General features: G+C 43.8%; 1 protein-coding gene across 1 annotated transcript in view; it reads right to left on the bottom strand.

Annotated features, from left to right (window-relative positions):
• Positions 1 to 17,581, bottom strand: part of arap2 (ArfGAP with RhoGAP domain, ankyrin repeat and PH domain 2) — a 118,871-nt gene that overhangs the window by 96,150 nt on the left and 5,140 nt on the right. The window contains 6 exon segments of the mRNA XM_084343788.1: positions 1,732 to 1,852; positions 10,145 to 10,214; positions 12,040 to 12,402; positions 13,206 to 13,270; positions 13,593 to 13,669; positions 17,101 to 17,183. Of these exon segments, the coding sequence (XP_084199914.1) occupies positions 1,732 to 1,852; positions 10,145 to 10,214; positions 12,040 to 12,402; positions 13,206 to 13,270; positions 13,593 to 13,669; positions 17,101 to 17,183 (779 nt within the window).

The raw sequence follows: 17,581 nt of genomic DNA, 5'->3' as shown, positions 1-17,581 counted from the left end.
GGCCGACACGGACAAAGCTTCCAGCTGAAAGACGATAAGAGGCGAGTCTTACTTCGTTTTGTCTGACAGAGGGATGAAGAGAGGAAGGAAGAACAAGACATTTTAAGGACAGTTCCTGGGAGATTTGAGATTTTTTTACACATTCTGTCCCTTTTAGATTGACTTAATAACATAGGTTCAGACGGGGACATGAAGTCATTACTGCCACCAAGATCTCCCTAATCACCACTGCACGCATAGCTCGTATAGCCCATAGGGTTCAGTTGGATTCCTTCAACATCTAGCTGACTGGTGATGTGCGATACCTCCAAACCGATACCACGTAAAACCCAGGCTGGTATTGCCAGTACCAATACAATACTGATACTTGTCAAAACATCAACACACACTCTGAAGCCTAGACAGATGTGTTTCACTTTCCCACGGTCAGTGACAGTGATGAATGATGCCAACAGCTACTCTCTCTCTCTTTCTGTAGCTGAATAATGCCTCAAAGTGCCAAAGGACTCTGTGATTGACGTCTGTCTGGCCCTAGCAGCACCTCTCTTCTCCTCTACTTTAGACGGCCGCTGCGTAACCTCATCACATTCTGTATGATGATTAAATCTCAGATGCTTAACAAGGTCTGTGGTGTACCTCGCAGTCCTTACACACACATCACATACAGCGTCATTGCTGTTCGAAGAACTGAAAAAGCTGCACGCATGCGGCATCATCGATGTCAGCTCCCCGTCAGTAGCATTTTGGGCACATAGTCGTAGTTTACATATGACTGAGTTTAGATATCGATCTTTAAATGTGAAAATCAACCACTACAACTTACACTTGCTGTTCTGTGCAATGGGTACCTGAACCGATACAACAGATAAACAACGGGAAACAAGACTAAAAGACTAATTCGTCTTTACACTTAGCACATCCTGAATCCAGCGCTGCGTGCGTGTCTCACTGTATCTATAAAGCACCTAAGAAATCTTGCTTTCTATAGTATAGGACCTTCAATGCTATGCTGACCAGTTATTGGTAGTAGCTTCATATTTACATACAGATATGAGAGTAGTATCAATGCTCTCATCACACACTGAAAAAGACAGCAAATGCATGTATTTCCCGAAATGATGGACTTAGCACAAAATCACTGTGTGAGGCTGTTGTTTGTAAGCTCATGCTATAGCTAACACTTTAGCATGCAACTTATTTTTAAACCAAAAAAGTTTCCAAATACACGTAAATTAGCGACCTATTCCAATTTTGGAAGCTGTATTCGGACAGAGCCAGGAGAACTGTTCAAGCTTAACTTGAATTTTTATGCTAAGCTAGGCTAAACACCCTAACTCTGTACTTAAAACACAGACATGGAATTGATCTTCCCTTTTCACACTCTGCTCAAGAAAGCCAGTTTTACACATGGGTATCTTGCGAAAATGATTTTGAGTCATGCTAAAAACCCCAAATCACACTGAATTACTTTGAGAGCAGATATCAGGAGGAAGAAAATTGTGTCAGAGAAAACCGCATGTGAAAGAAGAGAGAGACAGGGGTGAGACGGAAGATGAGGCGTTTTTAGAGAGAGTGATGCAGAGTGAGGGAGGGAAACAGGAGAGAAAAACAAGGCCGGACAGGGAAATCAGACGGTCAGAGCTACAGCGGCCGACTGACAAGCAGAAAGAAGAGAACAGCTGATAAATGACGGCAAACGAAGCATAATAAAAGTAAAGGATGCACTCGTACCTTCTCTTTCAGCCCGGAATATGAAGGTCCGAAGGGAGGTGACTACCTCAAACTTGTTGTCACCGAGTCCTCGCACCTGTCTGATAGCACTGGCCAGGATCATACCTTTGGAGTACATCTCCTAAACACAAGGAGACAGAAAACACACGCTAAATTAAGTGTATAAACACAAGCAGACACACGCGCAGCTCCATGCATACTAATAATGCTATTGAATTGTTGCTCATTTCTATTATCTGCATCTGTAGAGCTACAATTACTGTTTTCCAGCGCATTGTTTGCATCAATAGATGTGTAATTCTGAGATGTATTACCGCCGGCGAGGATCGCATTCAATTTGAAACACCACTGACAGACATCCTCATCAAACTCGAGCCATAACCCATCAATACAGCGTCAAATTTATTTGCAGAAATAGCTTCCCCCGTTCCCTTTCAAGCAGTAACTTTGATAAATGGCACAGAGCTCTTGGACAAGAAGCATCTCAATCAAATAGATGCTGCCGAGATGCAAACGGGAAACGTGTGCTATACGTTTTCATACGAGCCGGGACCTATTTGCATTGATGCGATCTTTGACATAAACCCAAATAAATGGGAGACTTGAAATATGTGTCATTTTGGATTAGAGGTGCAGGGAATGGCCCCAAAAAGTGAATTACCATGCATTAAAGAGGCGCAAACACAAGAATAACACACACACACACACACACACACAGACAGACAGTGCTGTCATTTGGGTGTTGGGAGATAAATCTACAAGCGGAAAAACAAACTTCTCAAATATTTAAAAAGAAGCAGGAGCGCTGTACGAGGGGATTTGGTTAAAGCACAGGAAGTGCTTGTCGGGTAAAGTGGGATTGTGTGCGTATTGTTTCATTAGCCCCATGTTTCCCCCCAGCTGCTCGAGTGGAGGCATCCAAATAAGGAGGATGATGCACTGGAGGCTTCGTGACCCTCTTTACAGTCTCCCTTGACAATGGCAATTAAACTACTGGGTCATTGTCGGTATGAAAAGGAGGCAGAAGGGGCAAAAAAAATAATCAGACGTCAATATTATCACTTCTTAAGATGCAAGGACCCAACGGTACCGCCGTGGAATCAGTATTCAAACCACGAGGTGGCGAGTGGATCAGAGAAACGTCCTTAAAAGTAGTTGAGAAGAGCGGAGAACATCTCAGATTGTAATGTTCTTGCAGTAGAGTGAACCAGAGGACAGAACATTACGCTTCTGTGGCGGCGTGAAAATCACTGGGTTATACAAAAAGAAGGGAAAAAAAGGAGGGCTGTCGCAGACATTGCATTATTCATGTCAATAATGTCATTATCATTGCAAAGTATGGAAAAAAACAGATGTGTCTCTTTTTTCTCTCTGTCGCTCTTCAATGGGCTTGACCTGAATTTTGATTCTCCACAGTCCTGTGCACAACATAATGGCTCGTGGGTGATTGCCATGCGCAATTATCGTACTGTACGTCCCCTCTACTGTATCGCCACCGCCGTCATATCCTGCGAAGACACTCGAGTGCGAAGGGCGGATGAATGGAGGAAGAGAAAAGGAAGTGAACTTCTGACTCCCTCTCGCCATTCTTAATTAAGTCAAGTGACCTTGCCATCCACAAAAGCCTATTTCTAGAGACCACTCTGCCAAAAATACACCAGCCGGCGCACTCAGTTAGGGGGAGCGGGGGTGGGCGGAGGGAGGGAGGGATGGATGGATGGAGGGAGCATGAAACTCTAGGAAAAAAAAGGGAGAGGAATTAGGTTTGTGTGAAAGGCCAAGGACTGAGAGGAAGAAAATGGATAGAGCGTGGACGGAAGAAGATGTGACAGTGGGATTCTGTAATCAAGAAGAGAGAGAGAGATGGAGGATGGAGGAGGTGTGTGGGGAAGATAGACATCATGTCGAAATGAAGACGCCGAAGAGGGTCAGGGAGGGGTCCTTCTCATATAAGGAGCAGGATGTTAACAATGGCGAGAAGTGGCTCAACCTAATTACCGACAGCCAGCCTCGTGCATCTCCCTCCCCAGGAGTTTCACACCAATATCTCCCTCTTCCTCTCTCTCTAAATTTAGCCAGAAGTTAAAGCAAGGTGAGGGAAGGAGAGGATAAACTCAGCGCGTGTGCGTGTGGATGAACTAGCTCGGTGATAATTACACCCCGAGTATGGGTTAACGGTAATTAATTGTTTTAATTTCCAGTTTTGGGGTCATGAAGGAGAGAGTTGTTTAATTGCGAGTTGTGCATCTGTAAATACTCTGACAGCAGAGTCGGCGGAGAGATGATGAAAAGCAGAAGAGGTCAGCGTCGGGACGGCGGATTCAGACACACTGCAGCCGCCGCACACACACACACAAACGCACGCACACGCAATGTTTATAGACTAATCTCAGGTGGAAGGACTGCCAAGGATGCGATGAGGCCTAACTACCTCTCTTTCTCCAATAACAGACACACCTGACTCGCCTCCCTCTGCCAAACATCTCCTCCACACTCGTTTCCCCTCCCTCCTCTCACTCCAGCCTCTCCCACACCTCTCGCTCTACCCTCCCAACATTTGTCGACCCATGTCATTTTTGCAGTCGAGGTGTCGCTCTCTCTTTTCTCTCCTCGTGGAACTGCCCGTCCTGTGTGGATAACTACGTGTCTTCTTCTTCTCAAAAACAACCCGCTAAACTTCAGGAAACAATTAAGGCAGAGCAATGGAGCTAAAGCCCACAATAATGGAGGCGCCGTGTGGAGAAAGCAGGGAGGAGGGCAAAGAGTTTTTACCACCAGCATGGAGTTAAGGTTCTGGTCTCTCCGTAGATTTTCTGTGGAGGCACGAGGACACCAACTGGTCGCAGCAGAGAACTGCACCTTTGAGAAAGTGCTTGTGAACAACAATGTGTGCCTGCTCATTGTTTCACCAGGCAGGGTGCCTAAAGGATTTTAAAGATGTTGCTCCTAGGCAGAGCTGTTTTGCTTCTTAATTAAGTTACAAGACTTTTTAAAGTCTGGTGCAAATCGTCCAGGTCTCTAAATGCTGACTATTTCAAACCCCCTGTGAGTGGGCTTTTTTTTTTTTTTTTTTACATATTAAGACCAAATAATTAAAAGGTCTATATATATATATATTCTAGGTGTGTCAATGCAATGCCAGCCTGGTACTGAATTATTTATTTTTCAAGCGTAGTGTACAGGTTTCTACTGAAAACAAGCTGATGAGAGCAGTGAGATTGAATCAAAACAGTGACGTTGTGGGTTAAGAAACCAAAATAATGATCTAAAATAGGCTAAAGAATACTCTGAGGGAAACTGCAGTCATGTGATAATTGTCCGTATGTTAAACACTACAAGTGCCATCTCTTACTTTACATATAGTATAGAGTAGTATAGAGCTCAAAATAAAAATGGCACCACATGTACGCGACTTTCTGCACCAGTGCACAGAAAGTCGTGATATATTTATAATGAAGAGAGGGCATTTCACTTCACTTCATCTTTGGGGTGTGGACCAAATTTGGACTTGAGGATCGTGGAGTTTGGGAAACACTGAGCAGCATTTTCTCCATTTTCTGACATTTCATGGACCAAACAACTAATTGACTGATTGAGGAAATGATCGGCCGGTTTCTCGATAATTAAAGTAATGGTTAGTTGCACCCCTAACGTAGTCATTTACCCCTTTGTTAATAAAAAAAAAATATTGATTAGTGCAGCTTTAAGGAAAAATTTAAGATAGACATCACATATCTTGGGCATGGCTCTGGTGACCAAAATGAAACCACACATAAATCAAAAGAAATACTGAAACACTCGGGGTGTTACAGTAAGCGTCAGCTCAGGTGTCTTGGGAAGACACAGGAGGGAGTCAGCAGAGGAGCTTTCAGGCTTGGCAGGGGAGAGCTTTGCTGTGTCAGACAGACAGACAGACAGACAATCAGGCCGACTGATAATACTCAAAGACTGATCCCCGATCCTAAAAACCTCATCTCCCCTTTGGCCTTCTATTCAGCCTCACCCCCTCCTTCTCCATCCTCTCATCCCTTCATCCCTCCCAGCCACCCTCCTCACTTCCTCCCGTCACCACCCTCAAGCCAGGCTTTGGACTGTTTTCACAAACACCCACACACACACACACACACACACACACAAGACACCACACGGGGACCCTCAGGACTACATCTCAGGACCAAAGCATTCTCCCAAGTCAATCCCCGTGTTGACGAAATCAGACGAAAGGGGGTGATTGATGAGACGGATTTGGTTACCGACGCCGCAGAGAGGGAGAAGTGAGACCGAGGATCTCGCTACTCTCCCACGCCACCTCCGCTACCCCAATGATGACATCACCGCGGCCAGAGACCTTCAAGCTGCGACTGTGATTAAGTGCGATTAGTTCTGTCTGGGGCTGACAGATCCCACAGGATTTCAAACTACAAAAGAGTTTTTTGGTGTGTTGAAAGTTTGAGAAAGAGAATAAGAATGAGAAGGTGTCAGTGCGGTGGGCATTTTTATTTTTGTGTACAGGTAGGAAAGATGACAACATGACAAACTGATGAAACCAAACTAGTGTCAAGTCCTGACTGCACAAAATTGGCGAGGATCTTAGACAAATTTTCAAGGTTGAAGATAAAAGGGCTCAAATCCAAACAGATTTTACACTTTTTCTTCAGAGCTTGAGAAGTCCCCAATGCTATGACAGTTTCATTTTAGCCAAAAAGAAATGCATTTGTAGTCAGTGTTGTTAGTTTGTTAGAGACATTCTTGCTAGATTTGGCAACTATGAAGACGCCTTTAGCAATTATTTTTTTCTTTTAGCGACATATCTAGCAACTTTTGTGCAGACCTGAGCATGAATTATAATAACTTTCTAACTTTATATTAACTCTGTGGATCAGCTGATTTTTCATCAGGAGCCTGCAGCTGAAAATTGAAAGTAAACTGAAAAGCGGCCAATTGTGGAGAAACTTTGTTTGCTAAAATTCTCTATCTAGACACTTTAAAGACATAATAATAATACCAGCTGAATTGGCTCAGTTGTGTCAGCAGCTGTATGTAAAGTTAGCTAACATCGTCCAGCATAAGCTACTGTTCATACTAGAACAGATAAGGTTATAGCAGCAGAACGCCTTCTCTGTACTGAATGGAGCAAGGTAGCACTATAATGCTAATTAATTCAACTTTTGAGGTGTTTTTTTTATATATATATATATAACTGACATAATCTCATTTTAATGTGTTTGATATTTTGCTTAACGCCCGAATATCTGCAGTGACATTCTGCTCATCCTCAACTGCACATAAAGGTTAGCAACATGGTAAACATCAAGCGTTGTCGTTTTGGACATGTTACAGTTGCACTGTGATATTAAAATTTAGCTCAAACAGGTAAGTAGAGCGGTGTTTCCCACAGAGAGGTCGTGTATCTGTGGTGGTAGGTTTTGTGAGAATGAGGCTCAATAATCCACTATCTTTTTAAGATAATATAAGATAAGACTCTATCGATCCCTCACCAGGGAAATTCACTTATTATAGCAGCTTACAGACTGAGTGAAAGATACGCAAACTGAAACAAGAGAAAAGCAAAGCAGAATGAGAATGCACAATAGAATAGAAATATAAAATAAAATACTATTAGTAATAAAAATAAAGACTATATACACTCTTCTGAACAACTTTGAAAACACAAGAGTATACAGTTTACAAGAGGGACACAATACCAGAGGACATCTCTGTCTCGCTCTGTGTTTCGCTGTAGAGCATGTGTGACTGGAAGAGGAAGAGCGAGGGCAGATTGTCCACAAGTTAATCAATCACAGTTCAAAAGTTAAAAGAAATGCTAAAATAGGTCGCCAAATGTACTTCGGCCGCCATTGTTTTACCTGGGCGCTCAACACAAGTCAAGTCTGATTGACTGAAACACTGCCAGCCTCAGATTTTGATGCATACATGAGATGACAGCATCTTGAGTAATAAAGCTATCAGCTGGTTGGAATCGGTTCAGTTTAATTATAACTCTGTTTATCTAATCTCGACACCATAAAGATATCTCGTGACATTTAGCAAACGATAAGGAGGATTTACCTACTTCCTGTTTAAAATAATTAGCAAATCTGCTTCTGCTTAGGCTGCGTTCCAGCCTCTTCAGACACACAGTTGAACCCTCAGCAGTGCAGCCTCCTTGCACATAAATGTAATACTTTTTTTTTATACTTTTTCTAGAAGGATGGCGGAAACTTTCAGGCTTCGAGTTGTCGTAGCATCAGAGCAACCTAGGAGACAGAAGATGAATTGTAACCGATGAAAGTGCACTACGACACACTTCTTTTCGTCAGATGTTGTGGTTGTTCACTTCGCACCCGTAACAGAACACACGTACATGTCTCTGCACTGTGAAGGGAAAATAAACCACCGACTCTGCTTCAATTTCTGACATAAAGCGCTGCTGAGAGACTTCCTGTCTGTCCATGTAATCTTCCTCTACCCCCGCGCTCACCCCATGGAGGTGGCACCGGGTGCCATGGAGGGTGGTACGTGGCCTCAGCTGGCCGCACAAAGCAGGGATGACAGAGAGATTGTGCTCGACCTCTCCGCTCACCCGAAACATGATGAAGCCCTCTGCTTTCTCAGAGGGGAGAGTCACATTGACAGGATGACTTTAAAAAAGTCTAAACAACAATCCCTGTTCCCTCTCTTTCTCTCTCTCTCTCCCACACACAAACACACACACACACATTCAAAGGCAAACTTTCATCTTTCCAGAAACTGTCTAGCCTCCGCCAACAGTGACACGGAGTATAAAGTGCTGACTCACTGGCCTCCCTGCCGATTCCCACCCTGCCGGCGATGGAGCGTGTCCTGATAAATAAAGCAACAAATGCAATGGAAAGAGAGAACGAGGAGAGAGAGAGCCAGAGAGAGAGGCAGACGGAGCGAGAGAGCACGGCGGACTATAATTAGTAAGTGATTAACGAGCCGGCATCAGACAGGTCCCACATCATTGATTGTGATGTTGTGCAATGCTGCTGCAGCGAAAACGAGCTGGCCCTGGGAAGGGGCGCTGAGGTCACCGCTCACACACACCACACACACAGAAATGTGTTTGTTGTTAGTCAGAGATACATCCAGCGGTCATTAGCACAAACACGGAGGTAAAGCACATCGAGTCAGACAGGTTAAGGCCACTTGAGAACACAGAATTCACGCCGGGTTTGTGCAAGTTTGGGGACGTCTGGTACAAATAATATAAACTTCACATTTCTGCTTTCATCAGTTTAGAAAATGTTTACTTTAAGCCAACAGAAACGCTGGCGTCCGTTAGTTGTGTAATTGACCACAACAAACATTTGTGTAGAATCGTATCGACTTCTAATTTTTGTTTGTCAGAGATCCATCATCTCGCTCTCTAAGCAAACGTGCTATCGAGTCGCACAGCAGAGAATTTATTTTAGCATGAGTGTCCACGGACTGCTGTTCTCTCTGATGTCTTCCACAGCGCTCCGCTTGTAGCAGCACGATTTCTGCTCAGCTGCTCTGATGCACTCCCGTGACTCCGGAAAGGAACCTGGACTTGATATCGTTGTTGTGTGTCCAGTGGCACAAAAGACACTTTCAACTCGATGCACGCAGTCAGAGTGTCCAGACTTCCTGAAATCAATCTGGATAAAATCTGAATATGCCAAAAAAAAAAAAATAGGATTCAGGCTGGCAGTTTGAACATCATCTTAGTTGATAAAGACCGCTGTCTTTCTTTCAAAGCCGCAGCCAAAAAGTTTGTAAAAGTTTATGAAATAAAAACAACTTGTCCGGCCTTTACATGTGGTGGTTCAACTGCCATCCTGCCTCCATCTTTGCCTGACAGCTCTCCAGTTTCTAATTCTTCAACCCACGCACTCTCACCCCATCCTAACCCTTTCTCCCCCTCCATCCTTCCCTCCCTCTGATGATAAGGCAGGCAGTGTTAAGCTGAATTTCAAGCTTGACTGTCACACAGAAGGAGAATGAAGAGAGGTAGAGGGAGGGAGAACTGCTGAGGGAGGCAAGAAGAGAGGAGAGTCTTTCCCTCTCCCTCTTTCTTTCTTTCTCGGGGACCTGGTCAGGTGCCAACATCAATGTACTTTACTGTATGGCTGGGCGGGCACAGAGAGTGCTGGCCTGTCATGCATGGTGTAGAGTCGCTCTGTCCTTGCCCCCATTTTTTACCCTGCCAGGCTAATGATGATGATGATGACAATGAGAAAGAGGAGGAGGAGATAAAGAAAGGGAACACTCAGAACTTGGCTCGGCTGCCCGCCGTATAGATTTCTGTAACGGAGGGGTGAGATTGCCTTCGCCAGCGTGCATGTGGAGGATGTGGGTGTGTCAGCGGGAAGAGGGAGGAGGAGGAGGGAGGAGGGGATGTGTGGGCATGTGTTTTTCACGCACGCACCTTGTCGTTGTTGTAGTAGGCCAGGCTCTCGCGGTCAAATCTCACCCACCTCCTTTGGAAAACACATTTTCTGCGAAGAGAAGAGGAGGTACAAATTCAAACCGAGGTAAGCCGGTTTTGGGTGAAAGAAGTCGCAGCTAAAGCAAAAAAAAACATCAATACAGTGAGCCAGGAACTAAATCTGCCCTGAACAGGTACTCGAATTTCATTAAGAGTGCCACTGATTTATTAATGTCAAGAGTTGTATCAACAGATGCCAATTAGCATAATCAAAACAAATGGCTATGTCCAGTTTGAATATTCAACAGCCCCAGGGCAGTTTGCCAAACTCATGCATATCAGGTGGTGAAAGTGAATATATAAAAAGGAAGCAAATGATTGAGAGCTCTGGTGCAACGCTGGCGCATGTGGCCATAATAAGTGAATCATCATCCCAATTTTTTTTCAAATCCGTGCCACGCGAGTGGTGACGAAGGCTAAAAAACAACATCCGTTACGCCCATCAACTGTATATAAGACTGAGGCTAAAACATCTTGATCGCCCCCTGATGGTTGTATTCAGGAAAGGTCATAAGCCTTTCCATGTTAGCAGATGGGACATGGGTCAAACTAAAAACTCAAACTACATATCACATGACATTTTCCCAAAGATGGTTTCCATCATTTAAGTTTGTTGTCATCAGGTTAAGTTGCATTCAAGTGTTCACTTCTTTTAATTTGTCATTTGATGCCTTAAAAAGGGACTGAGACATCATGATCGACAGTTTGCGATCGAGCGGGTGGATGGATGGGTTTCCAACGCCTGATCTACTGCGCAGACTAATGTTTGTACAGCGGGAAGAAGCAGAGAAGCGCTGCCTATCTTCACATACATATGTCTGTGATTACGCCTACTTGTCCTTTATACAGGTTGACTGTCAGTTTTCGAATAGATTTTTAAATTCTTTTTCAGCGCACAAAATGGCCTCGAATCTAACAATCTCTCTCAAATTCTTTTTTGTTTATGAACTACAAGGGTTTCTCAGATCCTCCGGTTTTTCTCTTTAAGCTGCTCCACAAAGCAGAACAAAGACGTTTGGTGATGCTGCTTTCAGCCAGTACACTCAAACGTCGAGGAGAGCCTTCCAGAGCATCTGAAACTACTCATATTTTCAAATGTAAACTAAAAATGTACGTGTTTAGTCTGGCTTCTAGGTAGTGTTTTATAATCGTATGGCTGTTATTATTTATCACAGATGTCTTTTTTTATTTTATTCTATTTTATCAAAATGTTATTGTTGATCATTTTTGCTTATTTTGTTCTGTTTTGGTGTGCCTCCGTCTCTAAATGCATTTAACATCCTACAGTATGTTTTGTAAAGCACTTTGGGTTGCATTTGATTGAAAGACGCCAGATAAATAAAGTTTGATTGATCGATTAATTGAAGACGCATCCCAATACAAGAAGGTTATCCCCCTATTTCTTGAGCTTTCCTTTCGGGGGTGCTATGCATTACGGATAGGTCTGCTTCAGGCTTCTGTGTGTGATACCATTAATTCCTTTTGAATAGCCATCAAAGACATAAGACACACATGGAAGCTGAATAGAAAAAACGGGTCTTCAAAAAAACAGGAAGCCGTGGTTGATTAACTGTGGTGACTTTCTTAGCCACTTGACAGGAAGTGGACTGAGGCACATTTAGGTTGGCGGGGTAAAAGGTTGTGAAACTACATCATCACTACTAACATCTTAAAATGGCATAGATATTGATAACAGTTCTTGTGCAATGTGGAGCCGCAGTAAAAGTGGTATTAATGAGGTTTTCATAGAGATCCATCAGTCATCACATCAGATTTTCTCATGTCTGATAATCTCTCTAATCACAAATCTGATCTTCAGCAGTACTGTAACCTACCCTTGAGGCGACAGTTTGTCCAGCCAACCCACTTTGAGCACCTGGTGTTTCGGGGCTCCATAGAAGCATGCGTATGGAGAGATATCAGGCAGTGCATTTCTGGTCACACCCCCCAGAGCATCTGCAGGCTCAGAGTAGAGGTCACAATCCACCATGATTAAAGAGTCATCCTGAGGCCCAGAGGCAGCTGCTCCAACAGCAAGACTCACAGGGGTCACTGCAAAACTCTGGTCCAAACTGGCTCTCGGCAAAACGCTGGCACAATCTTCCACCGTGGAGTATTCGTCTGTGTAGGGGTCTGGGATAGTTGGAGCCGGGGGAGGCACTTTATCCTTGGACTCTTTCTGTTTAGGCGACTTTTTTCTGTAGGAGTGTGGATGACAATAAAGGAGCACTTAAACATTATGGAAAATACCTGCTGTACGTGAGATGAGAAGATACGTAGTTAGATATGTAGTTAGAGCCGGGAGCAAAACCTAGCAGCTTCGAAGCTCACAAACTAACATGTACCTTGTTTGTTTTATCCAATGTTTTATGAGGACTTAGGTGCTGTAACTCTTTCTTAATGAACAGCAACAAGAAGTCACTGTACCCAGCCAAAAAACAGTAACAGCACGTAACTCCCGGTAATACCACCACTTGTCATTTTTACATTTAAGTTTGGGTGTGCATTTTACTTGAATTTAGATGTTTTTAGTATGCACATTTTTTAAAATTGTTTCAAAGAGCCAGGCCGGTGCTTTTAAGCTGTCTCCAGTCTATTTGGTGAGCTTAGCTAATGGCCATAATTAGCATTCAGACAAGAAAGTGGTATTGATCACATCTAACTCCTGGCATGAATGTGAATGTTTCCCAAAATGTCCAAACCATTTCTTAAAGTAGGCTCATGTCACATTTCTGAGACAGCAATGAAATGACTATGTGGCTGGAGAGCTCAACAGAGTGCTTGCAACCAGAGTAACAAATTGTTTGTTTTTGACATTTCCAGTGTGAGAATGCATGTTCACATGCAGCTGCATAACATGATGCAGCTGCATGATAATCTTAACAATGTGCTACACTGAGACTAGAAACCACTACAAGTTAATGAGTGGTTGGTAGTTCCTCTTTCCTATTTATGAAACCAGGTGGGCGTGGGACGGCAGCATCAGATCAGCATACCGTACCTTTGTTTCCTCTGTTTTATCTTGTCCTTTAAACCCTTCTGCAACCCTTCTTTGGCGCCTTGGTCCTACAGAGCACAGAGCAGATTAGCATCAGATGAAAAGAAAGCGTCCATCTTTCAGTCAGACACTGTTATCGTGTTGGTGCACTAAGCTATGTTAACTTTAGTGGCTAGGTGACATTTCTATTAACCTCAGGGGGCACACTGAAACAAGCACATTTCCCACTCTGCTATGTGTCCATGGTGACAACATTAACACAGAGAGGGAAGTCTGCTGTGCAGACTGCGGCTAAAACAGCGCTGATAGTGTTGAAGATGTGAGAAATGTCTGTTCCTCTTTGGTAAGCTGCTACTCACTGTCCACTAGCGGGAGTGTACACTGTCTTACCGGAGTGCTTTCAGGGTTGTTGTACAGGAACATTTCTCCGTAGGGAGCAATAGGCGTCAAGGTTCTTTGAAGAGTTGCTAAAAGGGACACAGACACAACACAATGGTGGTTTTGTCACAGCATTGAAAACTTGCAGGACACAGTATGAAGGCCTAAACGTGGTGCATGAAAGTAAGGAGCTTAACCGGATTGTTCCAGTTAAATTTTAAATCACTCAGATGCTATAGTGCCCTTTGATTAAAACCAACTCATTGATCTGAATAAATGTGAGAACCCTTGATCCATGTAAGCAGTAAACCAATTAAATTTTGTTTTAGCATGCCTATCTCTCTGCCTCGGCCTTTTCCTTGCCCAACTGGGAGTATGATCCTCAAACAGACTGAGCCTCTGCCAAGGCCATTTCTCTGTCTTGGCTCCTGCGGGGACCGTGGTCGGTGGTCGGTGGAAGCAAAGACGAGGAAGAAGAGTGACTCTGGCCAGACACTATTAGTCTGGAGACCCGGGGCCACCCTGCGTGGGCCACAGCCTGTCACTGTGAAAAATGACACCACCCTCTCCTGAGGATTGTGAGGGCCAGAAGACGCCGCCACGGGGGCTAAACACGCACATAGACACTTGCGGAGAAGCAGATACGCACGCCGACGGTGGCGTACAAAGATCGAAACACTGTCAGACACATAAAGATGCCTTGAGACAAACACAGACATAAAAGGACGGACAGTTAAATGAGTTTTCACGCCAATACAGATGTGAATGTACTGTTGTTTAAAGCTGTACCGACACACAGTGCAGGCCTCTACAGAAGGACACAAAGGGCGCGTAGAGGGCTTTATGAAGGGGTCAGTTTACTTGATGATAGAATCCACTCCAACACAGCCGCCCTCTGTACGGACAGGCTCAGTGGGCAGATAGCGACCATCAATCATCATCTATCTGCTGACCTTCAGGCCACTGGCGATTCTCTCCGAGGAGCCGCCCGAACGCTACTGTACTCAATTCCTGTCCGATTCCCTCCATTCTCCCCCCACTGGCTTCTTCTCCGGCTTTTTTTTTGCCTTTGTTTCTCCCAGTCCCTGCTTCTTTATCTGCTCCTGACCAGACGCTCTCTCAAGTCGCAGGCCCAGATGCCGCCATCAGTTCGGAGTTAGTGAGGAGATTGATTTTGCTCTGAATGAAGCTGCTGTTCTTTTAAGTCCGGGAGATACAGGTCAGTTTGTTATTATCACTCCTTTGTGTCACTCCCACACTCAGCACAGAGGACGCACAACTGCCAACATCTGAATTCAAATAAATCACCAGACAATTTATTATTTCTGACGCCATGTCCCTGAATTCACAAGTGAATAGTTCGAGAATAATAGGAGTGAAAAGGCTCTTTTCTTTTCCTGACTATTTTTGTTCTTCTGAATGATGACAATGAGGATGATAGTCATCATAATAAAGGATATTATATTAATCATGTTGCTATTGTAGTTAGCTTACTTAAAGGAGACATATTATGTTCATTTTCAGGTTCATAATTTTATGTTGGCTTACTACTAGAATAGGTTAACATGCTTTAATGCTCTGTTTTAGCTCCTGTCTCTTTAAGGCCCCCCTCCCAAAAACACAGTCTGCTGTGATTGGTCAGCTCACACACACCTGAGCCAGCACCACTCACCGTGTCTCCAGTCAACTCTGTCATGTTTTCAGCTTCCAGTAAGCTTAAAGAGGCGTTTAGGGCACATTTTCGGCATTTAACTCAAATCAGGACTGCGCCTAAGTACAGCCTCAAAGAGCCATCATAAATCGAGTAATTAAAAATTATTTGATTAATTGCTGATTTAATTGAATTAAATCTTTAAAAACATGTTGTTTTGTGTGACCATCAGTCCTCGATGCAGAGATACTCAATTTACAATAATAAGAAACAAGATAAAGTAGAAAATTCTGATCACAGGGAATCTGAATTTTTTTTTTGCATAAATTGTTTTCTCATTAATATTGGATCAAGGACAGAAACAGACATTTATGCACATTTTTAGTATGGCTCTGAATGATACGTTACATCTTGCCTAGTGTCGAGTCTAAAAGTTTTATGGTTGAGAACTGGTTTTTCTGATGTTGGCGGATTCAAAAATATTCAGGAGGAAGGCTATGTAAAGTTGTGTGAAGGTGTGAAACTCTTGCACCAAGGTCAGGCCTGTCAACACCACAGCAACGTCAAAGAAACAAACAGCTTTCACAAGTATGGTGCTGAAAAATGGAAAGGGAATTAAACCGTGTATGTATGCCACTGTGCAGTCTCCAAATCTACAACTGCAAACATTTCTGTTTTTTAGTCACTGAATAATTTGCCAAGTTTTGCTGTGTTGCTGATGAAGCACCAGTCAGACAAATGTTTTGTCAATGAGATATTTCTTGTGAAAAAAACTTATTTTTATGAGGAGGTGTTGGGGTGTTAATTAAAATTCTGTCAGCCTGCTGTAGCAAATTTTGATTGAATACAACAATCATTCTGGGAGACCACGCTGCACGTTTTTTTCCCCAAGTTTTGGATCTCATCATGGAGTAAACTCTTCAAATATGCTCGGGTAAAATAATATGTCAAATAACGCCTTGCTAGGCCTCGCTGTGAAGGGAGATTTAGCTCGCTAGTCGAGCTCCCCGCCTCCCTGCACTGGGACCTTCTTGGCTCCCTCTCTTCCTCCGTCTCTCTGCCTGCTTTGCATCCATCTCCTCTTCCTTCCTCCCAACCCGCATCACTGTCTCTCCTTTCTCTCTAGTCTCCCTCTCTGTCTTGCTCCGTACAGAGAAAAAGTTGGAAAAACAAGGTCTACCAAGAGACTGCTGCAGTAAAGGTACACGGAACAAGGAGGAAAGGGGAAGCCAAAAAAACGGAGCGTGAGGGGAGATAAAGTGTAGAAAAACGGACAGAAAACTGTTGATATGCTGCAGATGACGGCAAAAGAAAATGTCACAGCTCGGTCAGATATGGTCCCAGAAAGACTGACATGTTCACAGGTGTTTGACACACATTCACACAGGCTGTTGTCACAGAAAAGCCTTGCGTAATCCTCGGAGAACACGTCTAGCTCGGCACAGAAAACAGCTCACGTAGCATCTCTTCAGATGAGACATGAGGGTCGAGTAAGCCCAATAAATCCAGGAAGGGAGGAGGAAAATTCAAAACATATTTGTACTGGTTGTACTACAAGACTGTGTGTTGTTAGCAAAGTTAAACAACTTCAAAAAAACTTTGGAGAGCCAGGCAACGGGAATACACACCAGGGTCTCGCTGAGGGACAAGATGTGAGGGAGCATATTCCCTACGAGATGTACGCTTGAAACGGGGGCGATGCAGTTTCCCACGACACAGCCGCCGAACGCCCCCACCCCACCCCACCCACGCACTACCCTCATCTCCTCTCCCTTCTTTCATCCGGGCAAACAACAGCGCCGCTGACTCTACTGCCGAATGAAATATTCATGGCAGAGATGAAGCGGATGCAGCTGAAAGACTGTGTACCTTTCTGTATGCTGTTTGCACCGATGGGACCTTCTGAGCCGGCTAGGTGTTCAGGGCTGGTTGGTTGCGCTGGTGGTGTGCTCCTGAGGAGGAAGAGAAATCAGTGGATTAGAACGACCAGTGCAGCACGTGGGGAACATAGGGAACACCGTTTAGTCGTAAAGGCCTAAAGAATATAGATGTGGAACTTTGAAAGTTAGTTTTGCGGTTCAAAAGTTCAACAATGTACAGTGCGAGAGGATGTAATGTACGTGGGAATGCAGAAACGAATATAAAGTAAGAGGCTGCAGGTTTTCCATCAGTAGAAATGTAAATGCAAAGAGAAAAAGTTTTCATATTGTTTATAAAACAGTTCTCAACAACTGCTCGTAAACTTTTAAGTCAAACTTTATATTTAAAAGAAGTAGTTCAACATTTTGAAAAATACACTCTTTGCTTTCTTGCTGAGAGTTAGGTGAGAAGACCGACATCACTCCCATCT

The sequence above is a fragment of the Pagrus pagrus genome, assembly GCF_965226575.1.
Source record: "Pagrus pagrus genome assembly, chromosome: 22".
In the NCBI taxonomy this organism is placed as follows: domain Eukaryota; kingdom Metazoa; phylum Chordata; class Actinopteri; order Spariformes; family Sparidae; genus Pagrus; species Pagrus pagrus.
This window is presented reverse-complemented; position numbering and strand designations above follow the sequence as displayed.